Source organism: Canis lupus, chromosome 11 (assembly GCF_048164855.1).
Source record: "Canis lupus baileyi chromosome 11, mCanLup2.hap1, whole genome shotgun sequence".
NCBI lineage: Eukaryota > Metazoa > Chordata > Mammalia > Carnivora > Canidae > Canis > Canis lupus.
Genome location: NC_132848.1, coordinates 53,572,976 through 53,597,558, shown reverse-complemented (window position 1 = coordinate 53,597,558; position 24,583 = coordinate 53,572,976). Strand labels below are relative to the sequence as shown.

The 24,583-nt window shown below is 37.5% G+C and overlaps 1 protein-coding gene across 7 annotated transcripts in view; it reads left to right on the top strand.

The window, feature by feature from the left end:
- The window catches only part of FSHR (follicle stimulating hormone receptor), a 173,800-nt gene that overhangs the window by 60,102 nt on the left and 89,115 nt on the right, over window positions 1–24,583 (top strand). For 5 of the 7 annotated variants that reach the window (XM_072768299.1, XM_072768302.1, XM_072768301.1 and 2 more), the window contains one exon: window positions 16,547–16,618. In XM_072768299.1, the coding sequence (XP_072624400.1) occupies window positions 16,547–16,618 (72 nt within the window). Of the gene's footprint in view, window positions 1–16,546; window positions 16,635–24,583 lie in introns of all 7 variants that reach the window. The other 2 variants (XM_072768305.1, XM_072768303.1) reach the window with 1 other exon arrangement.

Genomic DNA, 24,583 nt, shown 5'->3' with positions numbered 1-24,583 from the left:
ACTGTAATGGAACTACAGCAATTGTAACAAGGAAGAACAATCTTATACTTCAAGATAGACTACAAAGCTGTAGTAATCACAACAGTATGGTACTGTGGTACTGGCACAGAAGACACATAGATCAACAGAACAGGATAGAAAGCCCAAAAATAAACTCATGTGTATGTGGTCAAGTCATCTTTGACAAAGGAGCCAAGAATACACATTGGGGAAAAGATGGTTTTTCAATAAATGGTGCTAGGAAATCTGGACAATTGCATGCAAAAAAAAAAGAAAGAAAGAAAGAAATTGGACCATTTCCTTATATCATACACAAAAATAGACTCAAAATGAATTAAAGACTTAAACGTGAGACCTGAAGCCATAAAACTCTTAAAGGAAAACATAAGCAGTAATCTTTCAGATATTAGCCTTAGCAATCTATTTATGAATATGTCTCCTCAGAGGAAACAAAAGCAGAATAAACTACTGTGACTATACCAAAATAAAAAGCTTCACACAGCAAAGGAAACCATCAACAAAATGAAAAAGGAACCTACCAGAAATGGGAAAAGATATTTACAAATGACATATCCAGTAAGGGGTTAACATAAAAAATGTATAAAGAACTCCTAGAACTCAACACCCTCTCAAATAATCCTATTTAAAGATGGACAAGTAAACCTGAATAGTTTTTCCAAAGAAGACATACAGATGGCCAGCAGACACACGAAAAGATGCTCAGTGTCACTAAACATCAGAGAAATGCAAAGCAAAACCACAATGAGATATCATTTTACACTTCTGAGAATGGCTAGAATTAAAATGACAAGAAAGAACGAGTGTTGGCAAGAATGTAGAGAAAAGGAGCTCTCATGTACTGTTAATGGGAATATAAATTTGTGCAGCCAGTGAGGAAAACAGTATGGAGGTTCCTCAAAAGAACAGAAATATGTACAATCCAGTAATTCCACTACTAGGTATTTACTCAAAGAAAAGGCACTAATTTGAAAATATATATGCACCCTTACATTCACTGCAGCGTTATTGCCAAATTTTGGAAGCAGCCCAAGTGTCCATCAATAGATGAATGAATAAAGAAGATGTCATAAAAAAAAAAAAAGAAGATGTCATATAAATATACAAAGGACTATTACTTAGCCATAAAAAAGGAATGAGATCTTGCCAGGGGACAATGTGAATGGACCTAGAGGCCATTATGCTAAGTGAGAGAAGTCAGAGAAAGATAAATACTATATGATTTTACTTATGTGTAGATTCTAGGAATAATAACAATGAAACAAACACAGAATCCTAAATATAGAGAACTGATAGTTGCCAGAGGAGAGGGGGGTTGGGAGGATGGGCAAAATAGGTTAAGGTAAGGTATGACAAACTTCCAGTCATAAAACAAATAAGTCACAGAGATGAAATACAGTATACAGTCAATAATATCGTAATAACATTGTCTGGTGACGGGTGGGGGCTACGCTTGTCGGGGTGACCATTGAGTAATAGAATTATTGAATTGGTATGCTATACACCTGAAATATAACTTTGTATGTCAATAGAGAGCGAGTAAGCATGGTCTTTGGGGACCAGACTTGAATTCAACAATCTGGTTTGCCACCTACTAGCTGTATGCTTGATCAAGTTACTAAACCACTCTTAACTCAGGCCCTCACCTGTGAGTACATGCAAGTATAATTGCTTTTTAAGGTGGTTCTGAGGATACTAGATAATGCAAATGAAATCTTTAGCATAGGATCTCACACAGCAAACACTAAGTATGACCACTATCATCACTACACAAACCGTACTGTAATTATTGCATTACATATATATATCTCTGTCGATAGAATTAAAATTGATAGAGCATGAAATGCATCTTTCTTACCACCGTTTTTTTCATAAACCTAATGTGTGTCATGTAGATGATCAATAAATAATTTGTAAATAAGTAACCATACATAGGTCTGTGTCTATCTCTCCCTCTTTCTTCCCTATCTCCCCTCCTATCTATCTATGCATAGGTATGCATGGAAATTTTAAAGTAATTGTTTCTCCTGGGATGCCTGGTGGCTCAGTGATTGAGCGTCTTCAGCTCAGGTTGTGATCCTGGGGTCCTGAGATCGAGTCCCCCAGTGGGCTCCCCACAGGGAACCTGCTTTTCCCTCTGTATCTCTGCCTCTGTCTCTCTCAGGAATAAATTTTTAAAAATCTTTAAATAAACAAACAAATTAATGTTTCTCCTTTATCCTGTAAATTTATACATAATTGACCTTCTTTTCATTTCAAGCAACTGTACCTTTTTCACAATCATTTCCCATTCCTTATTTTCCTATCTGGAACATAAACTCATTCAGCCAAACACTTTGTCTTTTTTACCATAATGTCGTCAGGGCTTGAAACAGTGTCAGAACACAATAAGCCTGAACACAATAAATATTTGTCAAAAGAACAAATAGATATTTTCTGAATTTCAAGATCTGCCTTTAGTCCCTTACATTGGATTCCCCTCTCGGGCTTGTCTCAATCCTGTTCAGTGGTCTCATATGATAAACATTACTCTTATTCACTGCATTACACATTTTCTGAGGTAGAGTCCACCTGATCCAGTCCCAGTACCAAAAACTTAAGTTCCATTGACTAAAGAAGGAAGTCTCCAAAAGAATGTGCACACATCCTATTTGTGTTGCTTTCCAATGGATCATGATGATGTGTCCATTTAGATTATAAAGAACTCCTAGATTATAAGGAACTGTTTAAAGTATGCCTCAACCTTATGATGAGAGGAGGGGGGTTGGGAATAAAAGCAGCTTTCTAAAAACCTTTCCCATCATGCCCACAGGTAGTTGCCAACTCCCTAACTATTCATCAGAGCAACTTGCTGCTGCTGCTGGTTTGTAGCCTCCCTCTAAAGCAAGTGTTCTCAATCTTCACCATGCATGAAATAACCTGGGGGGGGGGCTTTTAAAATAAGAATGCCTGACTGTGCCTCCCCCTGTCACCACAGGGTAAAGTTTAGGAATTTACAGTATGTTAAAACTCCCCTAGGTGATTTTTTTTTTAAGATTTTATCTATTTATTCATGAGAGACACAGAGAGAGAGGCAGAGACACAGGCAAAGGGAGAAGCAGGCTCCATGCAGGGACCCGACGTGGGACTCGATCCTAGGTCTCCAGGATCATGCCCTGGGCGGAAGGCGGTGCTAAACCACTGAGCCACCCAGGCTGCCCGTAGGTGATTCTAATATGCCTCCAAGGTTGAGAACCACCCATTTCTAAAGATTTCAAGCCCATTCAGACTACTTTTTCAGGTACCAGAAATCCCAAACTCAAAGTCTTGAGGCACAAGACACAAGACTAGACAAGGAAGGCGTTTAACCAACCAGTAGCTTATGTCATGTCTAAGGCATCAGCCATCACTTAACTGTAGCCAGTTGTAATTATGTGGGAAAGTAGGCCAGTATTACTAGATCGTCTTAATCTTCAAGAGAAGCCATAAATCTGTAATTTTAGATGAACTTTCATAATTTAAAATGCTGGCAACCAAGTCAAATTTCCTTAAAATATTGTGTGGGGTAAACAAAACATGTCTTGAGCTAGATTCCATTCATGGGCCAATAATTTGCAGTTTTTACTTTATACCAACTGTTCTACAATATCCTGAAAAATCCTTTATATATTCTTCACCAAAAGTCTATTAAATAAATTCCTAGAAAGCTAGATTCCTTCTCATCACTCATGTATGCTCTAGATATTATTTTGAACAAATCTGATTGATATAGCTGGAATAACTCCAAAGGACAAATATTATGTTATTCAGAGTATGAGATGCTCATATGCCTTAACCTTAAAGCTATTGGCAGTGTAAACATCATTCCTCAATCCACGATATGTATTAATACCTGAAATATGCAAAGTACCAACTAGGCTCTTTGGAATAGAGACAAATGGCATAGTTCCTATTCTATAGAACCACTCCGTATACTTAGGGAGGTAGGATATAGACTTAGATTTTAGTAAAAATACAACAGAGCAGTTTATTTATGATGAGGGCATGGCTAGATCTGAGCTCACCGCTGGAAATAGAATATTTCACTGGAAAGGAAACGGAGATAGGTAGTGGAGTGCCTCAGATGGATGACTAGTTAGGATTCCTAGAGGTATTGTCAAGCACTTTGTGTGTTTTTAATTTTTGTTTTTTTTCCTTTTGTCTTGCTTTTCAGTAGCAGAGTATCATGGCAAGTAGTGTTTAGGAGGAGTATTTTGATCATGGTAGATGAAACAGATTGGACAGTAGAGAAAAGAGGAGGACAACCTGTTCTAGGTCACAGCCAAGGTTGCAGACATGAGGGTTCGTAGAAGGGAGGATGGTCTGGCCTGGGTGGTGGCAGAGGGGTGGGAAGGAAAGGGTAAGCTCAAGTGATTTTGACCTTGACTAGAGAAAAAGGAGGGCTAGCAATTATTCAGTAACCCCTTAGGATGGGCTTTATTCCACATTGAGTGCTTAACGTAAAATTATCTCTTTTGCTTTAAGACAGAATATGACTGAAACGGGAGACCACTTGAAGATTCTACTATATAACCACCCTGTAAAATTTATCTTATAGGGCCTTAGAGATCACCTGGTCCAACCCCCTCACTTTACAGAAGGGATTTGACTTTTCTCAGTCATTTACATATCTATAACAGAGCGAGAATACAGCCCAGATTTCTCATTTTTTACCCTAATGATCTTTTTTCTTCATCATGTTGCTTCCTCATCCTGAGCTTTCATATAAATAGGCTATAAATCAGGTATCAGATTCAGGTAAGAGGATTCAAGTGAACAGGTGATAAAATGAAAGTGAACAGGTGATAAAATGTGGTATAGAAAGTAATTCCATAACCACTCAATGCAAACAAGGGAGGAGGGAGCCAGAAAAAAAAAAGGTCTTCACAACCTTGGTGTAGAGGTTGTGCAGAGGAGATAAAGTCAGCAGTGATATACAGTTAGTAGTAGCACCTACATCCTTTTTATCAGCCCAGCACAGATGTTGAGATAAGGGGACATAAATGGGGAAAAAAAAAAAAAAAAAAAGGAGAGCAGATTCAAAATAGCTATTAGAAAGCCCTGTTCAGTGGAAGATGATAAAAGTGAAGAATCACCACTCTGGGGAGGTTGCTGAGGGGAAATCAAACAGACTCAGGGGACAGGGAGGTGTCACTGGAGCTGGATTTGGAGTGGTGCCTGCCTCATGAGCTTCTATCTTGTAAACAAACTTTTTCTCCTAAAGAAAACATTGTACATCATGATTTGACACAATGGTATGTGGCAGGGTCTACATCAGAAAGATTATCTGGAGGTTTAACTGAATAGATGGTCTATGGAAACTGAAGACAACTGCATCTCCCCTCCTGTAGCCAGCCATTCTGGTGTTACGTAGACAATTATTGTGGCTGGGCCCTGAGCAGAAAATGTTTCTTGGCTATCACAAACTGTGCCAAAAGGGAGAACCAAATTATCCACGCTGTCCTAAATTGCCCATCATCAGCCTATGTAATAAGAGCTAACAAAGGACAGAAAGGAGGAATAAGAATATTGTTCATGCCTCTCCATGCCTTGCCCTATTTAAGTTCCTAGTACTTTTTCTCTCACAAATAAATTATACACAGGATGACTTGGGGAAAATCCGTCTATCAAGATGGATTCAGTAGGGTCCAGCTGGAAAGTAACTTTCTTCTTCACTACCCCTGCCAACGCAAAACCACTCTCTGACTCATTTTTCCTCACCACAGATGAAATTTGGGGTGGGCAATCATAGATGTTCCTCATAAATGAAATGAAAGTCCAATCCTATGGACTGCTTCCCCGACTGAGGAAGGAAGAGTTTCCTTTTTCCTCTTTATTCTCCTTCCTGTCCAGGTGCCACTTTTCCTAGTTTCACCTGGGTTGGGCCTAGGAGGGAGGGAAGCTGGAGGGAAAGGAACTGGATCCTACTCTGATACCACAGTGGCCATCTGGCTTTGGGACCCTCTGGGTGAGGCAGATATTCAAATGCCAATTCTTATTCTCACTGGAACTCACATGGATGAGACCTCCCTCACGCTGGAGGTCTCCATCTTCTGAAGAACAATTCCTCCTCCCACTGGCTTCCAGCAGCCTACACCTGGGGCTCTCTTTTGGGATCAGTTCACTATTCAGGCAAGCCCATCTTCCTCAGGGTGAGCAGTCCAGCTCTCTTCGGCTGGCCCTAGGTCTGGCTCATGGGAAACTCATACTGTTGTTTATAAAACTACATCTCTCTCCAAAAGCAGCTGGATACCTACTTTTAGAGGTCAGACCTGAATCATGTTCCAGTCTAACTCCCCAAATTGCAGGAAATGCATGTCAACACCCTTAATTGGTTCTATTACTTCCTACATTTGGCTTAAGATGGACAAGCACACCCTCTACACCATGGGAGAAGGACACAAAGAACAGTGACACTTCTATCCCAAGAAAACCTCATGGGAGACTTTGCAACCCTCAGTGAATCCTTGGCATTCGCTTATAAAGCCTGAAGGTGGGTGAAGGGCTAATGCCAGCTGAACCCACTTCTCTGTATTTACAGAACACCTCACATCTAGGCAGTTAGTAAGACTGATGCCAAAATGTGAAGAAGTTCTAGAAAAACAAAGTAATTTGAAGTCAAATGAAATGAAAACCACCCCTTCCTACCTTCTCAACTCTTCCGTCTTGCTATTCCCTGCCCCCCTGTCCTCAAGACCCATGTGTAACAAAATGAGAAATGCAACCAATTAGAGGCACACATAATTTGGACAGTGGTATAGTTGTCTGCTGGATCATGGTAAACAGCCAAATCAAGTTACTTAAAATCTATTTTTTCCAGATGATTTGCTCATTTAGTTCAATCTACCTCTTTGGATAGTTTTCTCAAACACATTCCCAGAAAGTTAATTAGGGTAAGAGTTTGATCTAAAGAGTGTGAAGCTCAAAAACTCTTGGCATTTTGAGGTCAGGAAGATGATCAATTTCTTTTTGTATATCCTTTGCCAAGCTGTTCTCACTTTAATTTTTAAACTTGTGTGAAATTCAAAGAACACAGAGCCCCGTGTCATTTACACTTGGGCCATCATAAAAAGGCAGCTTTCTCAAAAAGAATATTGGCTGTTTTCCAGGCTGCCAGAAAGCTTTTTATAGGATCTTTTAAACCATTCTCCTTTAAGCCAAAAAGGGAAATTAAATTTGGCCAAGGGTGAATGGACTGCCCGAGATATGAATTGCTTCTAACAGAGACAGAGTTCAAGGGAATCCTAAAGCTTCCCAATTTCAAGGAAGAAAAAAAGTAAATCCCACCTACTCCATTTATCACGGAAGTGACATTAAATAACCTGCAATATAGTGAAGAAAATTTTCTTTTCAGAGCCGTTTTGATGAATTGTGCATTTTTTACAGAAATCATTCAGACACTTTATGCCCCCTTACAGAGGAAAGGTGCCATCTGACAAGAACAATATGATGATACTTTCGAATTGCTCCCTCCGTTTAAAAACAAATAAATGATGCTTTGGATATGGCCTGGTGAGAATTTCAATCTTGAAAAATCGTGAAATATTTCAAGTATGAAGTGTAGAGAATAATATAATCAACACTCAATAAGATACTCAGCTTTGCTGAATCAAAACATTTGGTCTTAATCGTTCAGATCTTTTTTTAAAAATATAAAATATTTTAGATATGGCTGCACCCCACTCCTTTTCCTCGTTACAGAGGTAATACTGTGCCTATTTTGGTGTTGATTGTTCTCAGAATTTTCCTTTTGATAAAGATGTGTGTATCTCTAAGCATGTTTTAAAATACATGTTTTATTATTATTCAGAAATGGTGAGGCCAACAGATCAGGAGAGGAGTAATATTGAAAAGATACTGTTACACTCACAGAGCCCACACTTCTGTGGGGAAGCACCAGGAGGCAGAAGGGAAAACATATCAGGAGTTTCTATTATGGCTTCCATGGATGAAACAGGGTAAGCAGGTTTAGGATCTTCTGGTTTAAATAATTTTCAAGGACTCTGGGGTGTAAGACTGCCCTGGGGTAATTGGTGCTGGAGGAGAGAGGGGAAGGGCTCATAAAAGGAGGTAGTTGGCCCTAAAGACTCTGGACTGGTTGATTTGCATATGAAAGGCACACTCCTAGGCCAGCTGTTTGCCATCTCTAGGGATTAGCTCCAGAGTCAGCAAAACCCCAAGTTGTCAAAACATGAAAAATATAGAAAAAAAAGATAGGATTCATATGCAACAATATATTGTATTAATTTACATGCTAACCTTTATTAAAAAATCACATACTGTACATATTGTATATATATGTGTGTGCGTGTGTGTGTGTGTATATACACACCTTTTTTCTCTTTGGGGATTTATCCAGATAGTTTCATGCACTAGTCAGTTCATTTTTTTTTTTTTTTTACTGCTTTGGAATTTGGCACTGTGTCAATATACAATACTTTATTAATATTTATTCATTCTTTTGTTTATGGACATTCGTTTCCAGTTTTTCACTGTCATAAATTATGTTGCGGTAATTAATCTTTTACCTATCTCCAGGTACACATATGGCAGAGAGACATGGAATAGCTCACTTCAAAGGCATTCCTGTCTAACACATATTGCCCTGTGGCTATTCAAAGTACTTGTAGCAAATTACCCTTCCATCATGAGTGTAGAAAATGCCCTGTTTTTCTACTGCCTCACCAGCAGCGTTACTGTGAAGTTTTCCTTTTAATGCTTGCCAACATGATGATGTGTAATGGTATCTCATTATTGTTTAAATTTGCATTTTCCCGATTACTAATGAAGTTGAGCATCTTTTCATATGTTTATTGTTGTTTGCATTTCCTCTTATACAAATTGCCGTTCATATCTTTTGACAATGTTTCTACTGTGTTGTATTTGCATTATTTTGAAAGTTCTTCATATTCTGATACAAACGCTGTGTTAGTTTTATGTGTTACAGATATCTTTCCCTAGTCTATAGCTTATCTTCTCTATCTTTAGCAGAAAGGTTAAATTTCATTAATATAACCAAATATCTCAACTTTTCAATTTTGGTGCGCAGTTTTTGTGTCCTTCTTATTTTTTAGGTACTTTTTTGATTGTTTTGTGTCCTTTTTTAAAAGTATTCTGAACAGGGGGCACCTGGGTGGCTCAGTCAGTTAAGCATCTGACTTTTGATCAGGACTCAGGTCTTGATCTCAGGATTGTGAGTTAGAGTCCCACACTGGGCTCCATACTAGATATGGAGCCTACTAAAAAAAAAAAAAAAAAAAAAAAAAGATACTCATAATAAATAAGTAAAGAGCATTCTGAATAGAATGTTATATTTCATTTAAAAGTTCTAAACTTTTGACTTTTCCCATTTAGATCTTTAGTAAGCCTGGAATTGAGATTTTAATATGATAATAAGCAAAAGTGTTATCTTTTTCTACAAGGATAATCAACAGTTCCAGCACCCCTTGTTGATTAATCCACATTTTCCTTCACTAATTTTTAGTGCTATGTTGTCATTTGCCATTTCCTTTTGTTTATGATTTATAAATGTGCTCTTTATTCTCTTCCACTGGCCTATTTCTTAATCCCTGTCAATATCACAGCATTTTAATTAATCACTTTAGCTTTCTAAAAATTACATTGCCTGGCATGCCCACTCCCCTAACCTTGTTTTACATCTTCAAAATTGTTCTAGCTGTTCTTTGAAATTTGCTCTTCCTTATAAGTAATAGTCAGCTAGTCAATTTCCATACGTACATACCAAAACAAAAAAATTATTGCGTCTCAGATGTGTCATATTTATTTAGTTCATATATTAACGTGGATTAAAACCAATACTTCACAATATTGAGACTTCCCATTTATAAATGTGGCATTTCTGTTTGATCAGGGTTTGGTTGTTTTTTTTTTTTTTTCATGGTTTGTTTTTTTAAAATGTGTTTCAGCTAAGTATTTCCATTATTCTCCATATGACCCTAAGTCTTTTTAAAATTCTTTCTATTATATAAATGCTATGGTCATAATAATTTATATACTTTGAAATAAGAATGCAAATTATTTTTGTGCACTAATTATACTGCCAGCTACCTTATTAGATTTTTTATTAGTTCTACTGCTGATGTCTCAGATTGAAGAAGAGTTCTTTTTTTGTGTATATAGACAATAATGTTACCTATAGATAATGACAGCTTTTCATCAATAATACTGATATCTTTTTTTTCTTCCCTTATTGTCTAGGCTAGTACATCTAGCACAATAATGAATGGAAGAAGTATTGGCAAGCATCCTTGCCTCATTCCTAATTTTAAATAGAATATATCTAACATTTCACCATTGAGTGTGGCATATATTGTAGTGTTTGATAGATTTTTACCCCTTACAGATTAGGAATATTCCTCCCGTCCCTTATTTGTCAAAAGGTTTTATCATGAGTAAACTTTTATAAAATATATTTTCTATGCCTCTTTTCATTTCCCAATGTGGAAATCTTAATAGAGTTTTATAATATTTAGCAACCTTTGAATTCCAGGACATAAACTGGCAGCAATATATTATTTAGCTTCTATTGAGTACATATTGTCACTATATTATCTCAGATTTTTTCCCTTTACATTAGTAAGTGAAATTGGCCTAATCTTTCTGCTCTTTTATTGTCCCTGTCTGGTGTTATTTCTGATATTATACTAGCCACAGAAAATGGGTTGGAGAGAATTCCTTCTTTGCTAGTTTCTGGAATAGTTTGTATAATATTGAGATTTTCTATTATTCTAAAAAGACATAATTTACTTCTAAAATCATATGATTCTGACTTTATTTTTGTGTGGATAGACTTTAAACTACCAACCCAATTTATTAACAGTTTTAGATTTATTCAGTTTTTCTCAATCTTCATTAATCAACTTTGGTAACTATATATCTCTAGGAAAATTATCCATACTGTCAGATTCTTCAAATTTAATGTTTTAAAATTGTTCCTAGGGCTCTCTAATTTAAAGCCTGCTTATTGAAGGAAACCATCAACAAAATTAAAAGGCAACCTACTGAATGGGAGAAGATATTTGCAAATGATATATGCAAAGAGGAGTTAATATCCAAAATATATTTAAAAACCTATACAACACCAAAAATCAAATAATCAAATTAAAAAATGGACATAAGACACAAATAGACTTTTATCCAAAGACATGAAAAGATGCTCAACATCACTAAAGCATCGGAGAAATGCAAACCAAAACCACAATGAAGTATCACCTCACACCTGTCAAAATGGCTAGAATCAAAAACACAAGCAGTAACAGTACTTTTGAGGATATGGAGAAAAAGGAACCCTTGCACACTGTTGCTGAAAATATAAACTGATACAGCTACTGTAGAAAATATGTGGGAAAAATGGATGCATATGTGTATAAATATGTGTGTGTGCACGAATTTCCCCACACACACACACACACATTTATTACACACATGCACAGACACTATGGAGTATTACTCAAACATTAAAAAAATGATAGGACTTTTGCTATTTGTGATAACATGGATGGACTTAGAGAATATTATACTAAATGAAATTAAGTCAGAGAAAAATAAATGCCATATAATTTCACTTATATGTAGAATATAAAAAACAAATGAACAAAAAAAAGTAAAAACAGATCAAAATGGTCGTCAGAAGGGAGGGGAAAGGGGAAAGGAAAAATGAGTGAAGGAGAGTAGGAGATACAGGTTTCCAGTTATGAAATATGTAAGTCTTTGGGATGAAAGGTACAGCATAAAGACTATAGTCAGTTGTATTGTAATAGTGTTTTATGGTGACAGGTGGGAGCTACATTTATGGTTTGTGCAGCAAAACATATAGAGTTGTTGAATCCCTATCTTGTACACCTGAAACAAATGCAACATTGTATCAACTAATGTCTTAAGCACCATTTTTCATGACTTTTTTTTTGTTTTTTTCTTGATGAAAGTGAACAGATATTTATTCTATTGATCTTTCTTAAAAATTAACTTATTTTATTGCTCTTCTTTATTATAATCATTAATTCCTACTCTTATATTTATTATTTTTTTCTGTATTCTCTTTGGTTTTTTTTTTTCTCTCGAGGCACAGTTAAATTTTGAAATATGTTTTAAAGTTAATCTGTTAGGGGCACCTGGGTGGCTCAGTGGTTGAGCATCTGCCTTTGGCTTAGGTGGTGATCCCAGGATCATGGGATCAAGTCCCACTTCAGGCTCCCTGCATAGAGCCTGCTTCTCCCTCTGCCTATGTCTCTGCCTCTCTGTCTCTCATGAATAAATAAATAAAATTCTTTTTAAAAATAGAATGAAGTTAGTCTGTTAGATTCTTGTTTCTTTAAATTTCTAAAATGAAAATTCATCAAAAATAATGCCTTTACTAATATTCCTGATTTTAAAAAAATCTGAACACAATTTTATTAGTTAATTAGAGCTATATCAGTAAAATCATAATGAATCAATTATGAGAAAGTTGTTGGTCAAAATAAACACATAAGTAGAGCTTGCAATTTTAAGTGATAAATGGTTTCCTCCAATAGTCAGATAAATGCACTTTTCCATTAACAGTCATTTTTAAAATTGTAAGTCAAAATTCTTGAAACTATTTTAATAAACCTTTCAGTATTCTTTTTTTTTAAGTTTTTTTTTTTTTTAAGATTTTATTTATTCATGAGAGACACACACAGAGAGAGAGGCAGAGACACAGACAGAGGGAGAAGCAGGCTCCACGCAGGGAGCCCGACGTGGGACCTGATCCCGAGACTCTAGGATCACACCCCAGGCTGCAGGCGGTGCTAAACCACTGAGTCACCACGGCTGCCCACCTTTCAGTATTCTAAGAAAGCTCCTTACCCACGTTAGCAACAAACTTATGAAGAAACTTAACCTTATAATAAGTGAAACTAGAATAGAATAAACAAACTCCATCTATACATCAAGTTGTAATGTCCAGCTGAGTGTTCATCTTCTCAAAACATCTCTATCAACAGTCCCTTATTTCCCCAATTTTCATATTAAGTTTGTACCTTAAGTTCCAGCCAAAAGTTGAATAAATATTGACTTACTAGTTTTCTGTTTCACTGTTCTGTTGTTCCTTCACTAGTTTCCTGTGTTGGAAAGGTAGCTTGTGACTTTTCCATCTTATTTGTTTCCTTTTTGGGTATAAAAATTTAAAGCTATTAATTTCTCTGCATGTAGTGGTTTAGCTGCATCCCATAAGTTTCATGTTGTATTTTCATTACAGTTCAATTCCAAACAATTACTAATTATTATGTAATTTCTTCTTTGACCTGCGTTGACTTAAAAGAGTTGGGGGGGGGGGGTTGTTTTGGTTTGATTCAGTTTTGACTTTCTAGATGTTTGTACACATGTGGTGGGGAAGGCGGCTGTTAATTATTTTCCCTTATAACTGGTTTTTAATTTAATTTAAATTTCTAATTTAAATGCACCATGTCAAACAAAGTTATTTGTTCTATCCCAATTTGCTTTGTGACCTAGTTCTCGGTCAGTATTTTTTCCAGTGTTCTCTATTGAATAGGTAAGTTTCCCAAACATTTTGAAAATCTACTTATATTCAATAAGGCACACTAATTTCTCTGTTCACTATTCTTTGTTTTTTTGTGTATATGCCTTCCTACTAGGTTAAATTTTCTTGTTTCTCTAAAGGAATTCCTTTGCTAAAATTTCATTAGTGACTAATCAAATTTGTCTAAAAGGGTCTTTATTTTATCCTCACATTTGTATGCTTAAAATTCTAAACTGGCAGTTATATTCTCTAATAATTTTGAAGATATTTTTACGAAGTTTTCTAATTATTTTCCCTTGCAGATAAAATATCTTTAAAGTTTCTCCTTTGGTTCCACAGTTTCAATTCACAGGTATCTAGCAGTAGATTTATTTTTGTTTCCCTTCCTACGAATTGAGATTTCTAAATCTGAGGATTTATGTCTTTCATAAATTATAGAAAATTCCAGACATTATTTCATTAAGAATTGGCTATCTTCCATTTTCTGCATCTTTTTTTTTTTTTTTTTTTGCTAGACTGCATGAGATAGCACACAGAAATAAATCTTTGCATTTCATCTTCTCTATCTCATCTCACCCAACACCTTAGCATCAAAACACAAAGCACTTGGCTACCCAGTCAGAAATTGACCTCCTCCCTAAATACTTTGCCTTCAGCTTACCCTCAGGGTTCCAACTGGTATTCAGTTGTTTAACTTTGAGCCCCTCGGGATTTTCTCATACTTCCTTGTAAGTTCAACTGTCCAATTAAAACACTTGTTATGACTTATAGAAGACTTCTGGGTAATTTTTAGTGGAAATATCTTCAGGTTATCTAGTTTATAACATTTCAAGAAACGGAAGTCAAGACTTTTAATCTTCAAAATAAGATTTAATTATGTTAATAAGTTTGAAACATTTAGTACAGGGATAGGTGTTGAAATTTTAGAAAATGTGTCTGTTACTAGGGCTGAATTAAAAAGCACTATGTAGTTGACTTATTATTTGCTTTTTTCTAGTTTGTTTTCATTATTCTCTGTCTTGTAATAAATAGGAACAAAAGGAACTTGTCTGTGTTAACTAAGATTAAATAAGTACCTTGACCTTGATTCTTTTCAGATAGGAGTTCTAGAAGTTGACACTCTTCCAGACACATTGCCCCCATCCTAATTGAGATCCCTTTTTATCTAAATGGTTTCCTATAGACTATGTCTTTAGTATGACCTGATGGTTTTAAGACCCAGGCTCAAAATCATCCAATTCTTCCAATTTTTTTTAATATATATATGTACTTTGGAGTCTTTCTCACTTTGATACTTGCATAATATTTATAGTTATTACATCAACTGTATCCCAACCATTTCTGGTGATTCCAAAGTTTCTGACCTTACCTTTCCACATATATAAGCTCCTCCAGAGCTTAAGATTTTCTCCCATGCTTCCTCCCCATAGAGCTGGTGCACATGACAGCCAAAGGCAAACAGTTAAAATAAACAACTGTTTGCCTGAATAACTTTATCTGTAACAGGAGTTTCACTAACATCAGTAACAGGAAATTGAAGCAATGAAGGTTTGCACAACTGCCCAAATCCTCAGTGTTTCACTATTGTAGAGATTCCAGAAGGATCACTTATAATTCTACCCTCAAGATTAGAACTCTTAGACTGATTAATAGCCATTTAAGAAAAAAATTTTCAGTACGTGTCATATACCAGGCAATGTACTAGGGCATTTGGTATACAGTAGCAAAAATTCCTGCCCTCACAGAGTTTGTATTCTAGTTATAGGCTAGAGATAAATACACAAATACATAAAAAAAATAATATACAACATGTCAGAGTGCTGTGAAGACAAAATCTGAGCAGGAAAGGGGGCCAGGGCCTAAGACGGGGAGACTGTCATTTTAAATAGGATGGTAAGAAAAAGTATCACTAAGCAAGTGATATTTGAGCAAACAGCAGGCTAAGGAGGAAGCCATGAGGCTTCCATGAAGATATCTGAGAGAAGAGCGCTCAAGGCAGAGAGAATTGCAAATGGTAGAAACACAGGCAGGAAGGAACCTGGCAAGTCCAAGAACAAGCGAGAGAGTACTGCAATGAGAACAGGATAAGGGGAAAACTATCAAAATGGAGGGTAAAGGGTCCATGGAAAGGGTGAGTAGGAAGATCCCAGAGGGTCCCACACATCACTGTATATACTGTGGGGTTTTCCTGAGATGAGGAACCATTGGAAGAAACTCGGGGGCAGGATTAGACAAATATCTTAAGTAGAAGTAAACCGCAAAAACTGAAGGTGGCTGAGGTTAAGGGTAGAGGGTTGTTTTGTTTTGTTTTTGATGAAATAAATTATGGCATGTTTGTACAGTGATGGGCAGGATACAGTAGAAAAGCAAAAATAGCCGAATAAAATGTACGCAAGAAGGGGGAAAATTGCTATAGTGGTGACTCCTACTAGAAGAGAGAAGAGGTCTGATATGGATTGGAGGGGCTGTTCTTAGCCAGGTCCAAAGTCCCAGTCATGCATGGTAATGGGAGGGAAGGCAAGGGTGTACAAGCACAGGTGCAGATGATTTAATGGCTGCAAGTCACGGGAGGGCATGAACACCATTCTCTTGTACTGGGTTCATTTTCTCTTTGAAATAGGAAGCAAGGTCAACTAAGAATGATAATAAGAGAAGAGGTTTGGGGGGTTGGTGTATAGAAAGAGATGGACCTCGCAGAAGGCTACAGGGGGCAACATGGAGCACTGATGAGAGGGTTCATATTCCAGCTCTGCCATTGATCAGCCAAGTGACCCTGGGCAAATCTGTTAACCTCACTAAACCTGTTTCTTCTTATGCAAAATGAGGGTCACTGCTTTGTGGCGAGGATGAAGAGAGATCATGTAAAAGCAATTGCAACAACTACTAAAATGACTACACTTAGTGTATATTGGCTGTTGACTGATATTATACATTAGGCTCCCAATCAGTGAAAGAACAGGCTGTGATATTTTATGTTCACTCTTTTTTCAGGAGGTTTGTCCTCACCAAGCTTCGAGTCATCCCAAAAGGAGCATTTTCTGGATTTGGGGACCTGGAGAAAATGTATGTACCTGACAATGTGAGTGTGTGTGAGTGCCTCAACCGGGCTGTGGGCAGCAGCCTCACATCACATCCAGTGTGGTGTTCTGTGCTCAGAAGCCAAAAAACCTTCTGCACCCATCCCATTTTTCTTTCCTAATAACGGGCAATCTTTCAGAGTGCAGCTGTTGAAATGAACATAAGATCAATCTAAGCAATCCTCACTTTTTCTTCTCTAAAGTGTTGCTCTGAAGTACCTGTGAGTGTAACTTTTATAAACCAAAGCCAATTTTCTCTGCTGATACTCATTCTTTTTCAGGGATATTATTATTTCTGATTAATTTTTAATTGACAGCAGGGCCTAACATTTGTGTTTGAGATTCTCTAGACTCCTCTCTTCCAAGCCATGCTGACAAGTGGTAACTGATTTATCAACATTTAAAAGCATTAGGAAAGTTCAGAGCACTGAAGGAGATTTCCTTTGAAGAGAAGACTTCTTTGCTAATGCAAACATTCACTCCTTACTGAACTAGTTTAATGTAGGGGTCTCCCCAAGTAGGCTTTTTGCAAAATGAGGCACAGTAGGAAAAAGCAGAATAAAATCTGCCATGTTTAAAGTAACCCACTCTTCCTTTGAAGGCTCTTGATCCCATCTCCCAGGCCTCAAGGGCCAGGAAAATCTTTTCTTCACCACAGTGGCAGCCAGAACTTAAACACCAATAAATATAGCAACAGATAGATGGATTACACAGAAGGGAACAATTTTTTTTTTCATTGTAAGAAGAAAGCAACCCCCCAGGTCACATGCATTTCTCTTTCTTAAAGCCACTCAATTTTTTCTCTCAGTTCGTTCACCCTCATTTAAAAATACTTGTTGAAGTCTGAGGAAGCAAGAAAGAAATCCATTAATGAAGGAAACATAAAGCAGAAAGAGTGGCAATCTGTTCCAGCAATTACATCACCTGCTTGGAAGACGATGTTCAGAATCCTACTTCAGAGAGCTAACTTTAATATAAACTTACTGTGTGACCTTGAATAAATCAGTGTATTTCTCGGGGCCTTGGTTTCCCATCTGTGGGTTAAGGAAGGAGTTTTAAAAGAAGGAGATGACTTCTGTGATCTCTAATTCCTAAGTGTAAGGATCCTCAGTTAGATAAGAGCCCAGTTTAAAACCTGTCATCTTCCAGGTTTACCTTTTTGAGGACAGTTGGTGCTCACAGGAATTGGGAGATGGGGCACTCTTTGGAGCAGGGCTCACCAAAGGAAACAAAGATCCAATAGGGTTGGAGAGCTTTCTGCTCAAGATGTATTCCTGGATGGGTTAGCCATTGCCCTGTCTGGAAGTGACATGAACAAAATGTCACTTATCAGATATGCCTTGTCCCATGCAGCCCTATAAGTGCATAGATATTGTTCTAAAGACAGAAAGACCAGATACTACAAATAACCAACCTTAAGCAAATTCAATCCAGCAGGTGTAATTGACTCCTTATTGGGTGTTCAGCATCAGACGGGACCTTCCAGTAGTGACATAAATCGTTAAACTGAGCTGATACAACAATAATCCCAGAGACAGGGCAGCTGGTTCAAAAACACCTTAACTTCCTCAAACACAGCTTGTCCATTTCTAGCTCACATCTTTATTAATCAGCCCATACTGACACAGTGAGGTGCCTGAAATAAAATTAAAGCGATCTCTTTTTTTCCCCCAACACTTTTTATGTCCTAAGGCTTCAAAAACATTCTGTAATAGAAGGCCAGGCACCGAACTGAACTCTAAATAGACTGTACCCTTCAGTCTCTATGCTTCCCTTCATCCATTGTCTCACCTTCTGTTCTTGGTCAGTGATGAGTTCTCATCCCCTGTATTTCTGTTCTTCATCTGGTTTTTAGTCAGTTTCCTGAACTTAGTAAGTATTGGCTTCCTCTTCAATATCTCCCTCTCCATGAATCATAAAATCCCTTTCATTCATTCTGCATGTGTGGCAGTTTTACCTCTCCTCTTTCTTGCCACTCCTACTCTTGTGAACTGCCCCCTTGTCCTTTCCTTTCCCTCACTCCTCAGCCAGCCCTCTTGCTATTGGACCATAAATTCTCTAACACCATGTAGTTATTCTATGAAAGATCCCAACACAATGATGGAACTGCCAGATCTCGTGACTTCTACTTTATGTTCTTCATACTTATATGCAGCTCTTGATGTCATTGACTATTCCTGCCATTCTTCCTAATAGTTATTCCCCTTTTAACTTCAGTGACACCACACCCTTCTGTCCACTCTGCTAGACTCCCAGACTACTCCATAGACAGTTCTTTCCAACTTTCTTGTTCATCAGCTGCCTCTCAAATATTCAGATATTCCAGGGCTCCATTTTGGCCATTTTCCTTTTTATATTTTTCTCTTTTTATATTTTTCCTTTTTATATTATTTATCAAAAGATGTCTTACTATGAGGGCTCCTGGACCTTCACTGCACTCCCATCTCTCTTTTGAGGCCATAATTCTTGTTTTGAAATAAACTCCTAAACATCTCTACCTAATCAAACTACTAGTGCCTCAAGTTTAATATATCCAGACTAGCTCATTGTCTTTAAGCTTAAATTTCTCATCTTTCCATATTGCCCAACATTACCACCTGCCTAGATTCCCAAACAGGAAAGTTCAAAATATCCCTTCACTTTCTATCTGTTATACCCAAATCCTTTTCCAGTCCTATTGACTCTTTCTTAAAAACATCCCTGGAATCCAGCCCTTCTCTCGCTCCTGCTGCGATCACATGCTCTTAGGTCTGAAGTCTCATCAACACCTAGATAGCCTGTTACATGAGGCTGTCACACCTACCCCAGCTCCAGTCTCCCTAGCTCCCTGCTGCCAGACCCACACTGCCCAAACTCTCTTGCAGAAGAAACTGAAGGGAGTCTCACTGCCATAGGATTTAGTCTTAAGTGCCTGGCACAAAACACAAAGCCTTTTATATTTCCACTATGTGTACTGCATTCCCCACAGTCTCATCAGACAGAAAATTTGCCATTTCTCAAGCATTATCATTACCAGGCATCATACTTATTTAAAGTGTGATGACTGGTTCTTTGGACAATGCTTGGTACATAGCAGGATCAAACAATAGTTACAGGTGAATTAATTAATTCATTATTAAATATACTTTCACACTCATCTCATGTAGATGCTGGCCCTCTGCCTAAAACTTCACTTGAAATTGGAAAAGAAATCCTGCTAGTCCTCCAGGGTCCAGATTAAATGTTTATGCCTCTGTAAAGCCTTTGCAAGACTTTCCCAGTGCTTCCAAACCATGATCTTGTGTCCATACTATCAATAGGACATTTATCAGATTATATTTAGAATTTACAATTTTTCCAGATCCCTTGACTGTTCTTTAAAGGTGAGGTCAGAATATAACTTTTTATTAAAGTACAACACCAAGTCCAACTGCTTTTATCTCCTTGCTATACCTCTAATCTGTCCACTTACCTCCTTCTCCAGATACAGTAGTATTTCCCTAGATAATTGCAATGGTTATCTACTTGTGCTGCCCTATCTACCAGCAAGCTCTGCACTCACTCCTATGCATTCTCTACATGGCAACCAGTGTGACATTTTCTAAATTCCTATCTAATCATGTTACCTTCCACATATGTTCTGCTACATACACACACATGCCATGCTTTACCACTGCTCTTAACACACACCAAAAAAAAAAGGAAAGAAAGAAAGAAAGAAAGAAAGAAAGAAAGAAAGAGAAAGAAAGAAAGAAAGAAAGAAAGAAAGAAAGAAAGAAAGAAAGAAAGAAAGAAAGAAAGAAAGAAAAAGAAATGAGATCCTCTCATAGTCCGTCCTTTGCTGGATTAGCCTTTTATCAGTTCACAAAATGTACTGTGTTATCTGCCTACTGTGAGCCTTAGTTGGTTCATGCTGTTCCTCCTGACTAGAAAATCTTTTCCACTCTGGCTTTTAATTTAGTTGACTCCTACCCATCCTTCAGATTCCCATGCCACTGTCATTAGCCTAGAAAACCCCTTCCTGACCTCTCCAACTACTGCAAGACCCCCTACTACATACACTTTGCTATCACTAGTCTCTGCGCTTTCATTTTAGCAATATTATACTTATTTATGTGATCACTTAATTTCAAACTCCCCTATTGTACTGTCCAAGGACATGTTTGCTTTTACTCAGTATTGGATCCTTGGTGCCTTGCACAATAAGTAACTGGTAGATGTATGAATAAAAACGCATCAACAAATATGATTAATTGGGAAGACAAGACATTCAGAAACAAAAATACTAAATAATATAAATGATAGTGATAATGTAGGAGTTGATAAGCATAAGAACACTGGCTGAGAATCTACTATGATCTAGGCACTTACATAGTTATAGTTTAAAATGTAATACAGGACAAAAATGCACAAAATAATATGTTCAAAGTAAGTAATACAAACATCGTATTTGTTAGGACACTTTCTATTTTGAGAGACCAAAGAAAAATAAACCTCAGATAGCTTAAGGAAAAGCAGAAAATTTAATGGCTCATTTAATATGATGGTCAGAGAAGAGGAATGGCTTTAGAAACAGCTCTACTCAGGTCCCATGCCCTTAGGACTTAGCCTCTCCATCTCACTCAGGTCTCCCTTAAACTATGTTAGCTTCAGCCTTTCAACCTAGCCTGGTGGCAAGACACCTGCAGCAGTTCTGCTTGTGCATCTCCTGAGTTCCTTGAAAGACTCGATCTTTTTTTTTTTTTTTTTTTTTTGCTCAAGCTCATAAAAGTCTTAAGATTTAGAATGACTCGTTCAGATCACACAACCATTCCTGGACCAACCACTACAACTAAGGGAAGGCCATTGCTCAAAGTGGTTGTGGCCTGGCTAATGGGTTCCATTCTTAGAGTTGAAAATACCCACCCCAACCACATGGACTTGGGAGTGGGAGAGGGAGAACCACTAACAAACCCTGAGGCCACTGCTGGAAAAAGAGTAGAGACCAGATGCTAGTGGGTGGGCAAACAACTAATGTTGAAAAAGAAAGTTAGTCCTGTTCTCAACCCCAAGAGACAAGTCTCTGTGGCCTGGCTGATTGAGGATTTGTTTGATTCTTCCTTCTTCGTCCTTTCAGAATGATTTAAAGAATCCTGTTACTTTGCCCAACCCATGCCTGTGATTTCTCTTTCATCAACCCAGCACCTCTGCTTCTATAAGGAGTCCAAAGAGAAAGAAGTCTTTCTTAGAAATGAAATGATCGCTGCTCACACCATAGCTTTAGTCAGCATCGCTATCTCAAACCTCCCTACTCTTCACTGCTTTGGGAATGTCTGGGGGAAAAGCAACCATTAAACTCTCTGCAATGTGAAGTGGCTTTGCAAAAGTGCACTGTAAACTGTTTACATTGTCTTTAATTACTTCAGAGCCATATGTCAGCTTGGTATAAAGTGTGAAGATTACACTGAATGGGGTGGGGGGAGTAGGTGACAAGGTGGTGATTTATGGTAACCAGAAAAATTATGTATGGAAATGAGTGCAATTTAAAAACACATCTACGTGCTATTATAACACTGGAGGGGGAAGAAAAGCCAGTTTATAACAAAATATCTTTGAAAATAGGAGCATGATGAATATGTAAATGAGACCAATCAACATCAGCTGAGATATGGTATATGCAGATGAGACGGCAATGAGCCAAAATGTGAAATAGCTCCCAAGCCATAAATATGAACCATATAAAATTCATTTGAAATATTCATGATAACATAAGGACAAAAAATATAATCAAGTGATTTATTTACATATAAAAATGAGAACACTAGTCTAACACTTCAGCCTCCACCCCCAGATCACTGGGGAAAGAAAAGTTAACTTAACAGAGGGACTTCTAGAAGAAGAAATTTATTAAATGAGAACTGGTGCAAATATGCTAAAAAAACAAAAAACAAAAAAACAAAGTTGAGGATCCTTCAATTTCTCATTTCTTTGGGCTCGCTTAAACACACATAATAGGAAACAAAATCAGGCACCCAAAACTATACTGCTAGAAATCTGGGCTCCAATCTGCTTTGCCTCCCTGGGCACCTCCTTGTTAGATAAAGTATGTTGGTTCCTACCCTAGATGTCTGTGTTTCTGAGTTAATAGGCAAAGGAGACTTGAGTCCCACCTACTGGAGTAAAGCAAAGGGGGTGTAGGCTGATGATGCACTAGGCTAACAGGTTAACAACTGGAGGCCAGTGTTGGAAGAGTTAGACCCCTGAATGGGAACAAGGGTATGAACCCTGGGCATGAAAAGAATAAATGAGGTTCAGTGGTTCTCATCTCAGATTGCATTTTAGAATCCCCTGATGGGCTCTTAAAATAATCTACAGGCCTATCATTTCCAGGGATTTTTCATTTGTCTAGGGTGGGGCCAAGAACTGATCATTTTTTTAATGCTCCCTTGATGATTCTAAGGTATATTCACTCCTGAGGTGGAGACGCCTGGTGGCTCAGCGGTTGAGGGTCTGCCTTGGCTCAGGGCGTGATCCCAGAGTTCTGGGATTGAGTCCCACATAGTGCTCCCTTGCAGGGAGTCTGCTTCTCCCTCTATGTCTCTGCCTTCTCTCCGTGTCTCTCATGAATAAATAAATAAATAAATAAATAAATAAATAAATAAAATCTTTAAAAAAAGAAGGTCCTGAGGTGGATGATATTTAAGTCTTAATCCAGTTTGTAGAAGGAATATAAACCTATGTAGTGTGTCTACACATTGTGGCTGAAGAACAAACAAAAGGTGGGTGGAAGGAGATGAGGTCAAAGCAGCAGCTGGAGGTGAGACCGTAGAGTACCTTAGAGGTATGGGGACAAGTTTGAGTGTCATAGTTGATCATGGGAATTAAATGGGTTATTGTCAACAACCAATTCAATGATTTAATTTGCATTTTTTTTAAGTATCATTCACACACAGACTTTTGTCAATATTTTGTTAAGGATTTTCGTCTCTATTTGTAGATAATAGTAGGTATTGATCGGCTATGGAGCAACTGAGATTCTCATACACATCTGGTGAGAATGCAAAATGGTACAATCTTTTTAGAAAAGAGTTTGACAGTTTCTTATAATATATTTCCCCAAGAGAAATGAAAACATATGTCTACCCCAAAGACTTGTTGAAGAATGTTCCTAACAGATTTATTCATATAGCTCAAAACGGAGAACCCCAGACTCATCACCAGGTCAGGAGGTAAACAAATTGTGTTCTCCCCACATGGCAAACTACTACTCCAAAATACAACTGCTAATACAACAACACGGATAAATCTCAAAAGCAATATACCAAGTAAAACAGAAAGCCAGATGCAAAAGAATATACACCATATGATTCTATTTATATGAAATCCCCAAAAAAGAAAATCTACTGTGGTGCCAGAAATCAGATCAGTAGCTGCATGGGGCCAACAGTGATAGTAGAGATTGTTTGGGTAGGGGAACACGGAACTTTCTAGGCTGTTAAAGATGTTCTATATCTTGATTGTGTTGGTTGTTACAAAATATATCCACTTCTAAAAACTGGAACAGTTAACGAGTGCATATTATTATTTGTCAAACTACACTACAATAAAGTTGCTTTTTATTTTTTTAAAGATTTTAATTTATTTATTCATGAGAGACACAGAGACACAGGCAGAGGGAAAAGCAGGCTCCCTGCAAGGAGCCCAATGTGGGACCTGATCCGGGAACTCCAGGATCACACCCTGAGCCAAAGGCAGATGCTCAACCACTGAGCCACCCAGGTGTCCCTAAAGTTGCTTTTAAAGAAACAATTATTTAGTACCTATTTGGGTCTAGTTTTAGATATTACATCTCCATTCATCTGCACTTTATAAGCAGGAATACTAACATTCAGCAAGGTTAAGCAACTAAACAGCATCAGAGGGTCCTTTCATGGTAAAGTTAGCATTTGAACCCAAGGTAGTCTGGTCCTTTCTGCTACCCAAGGCTTCTTTT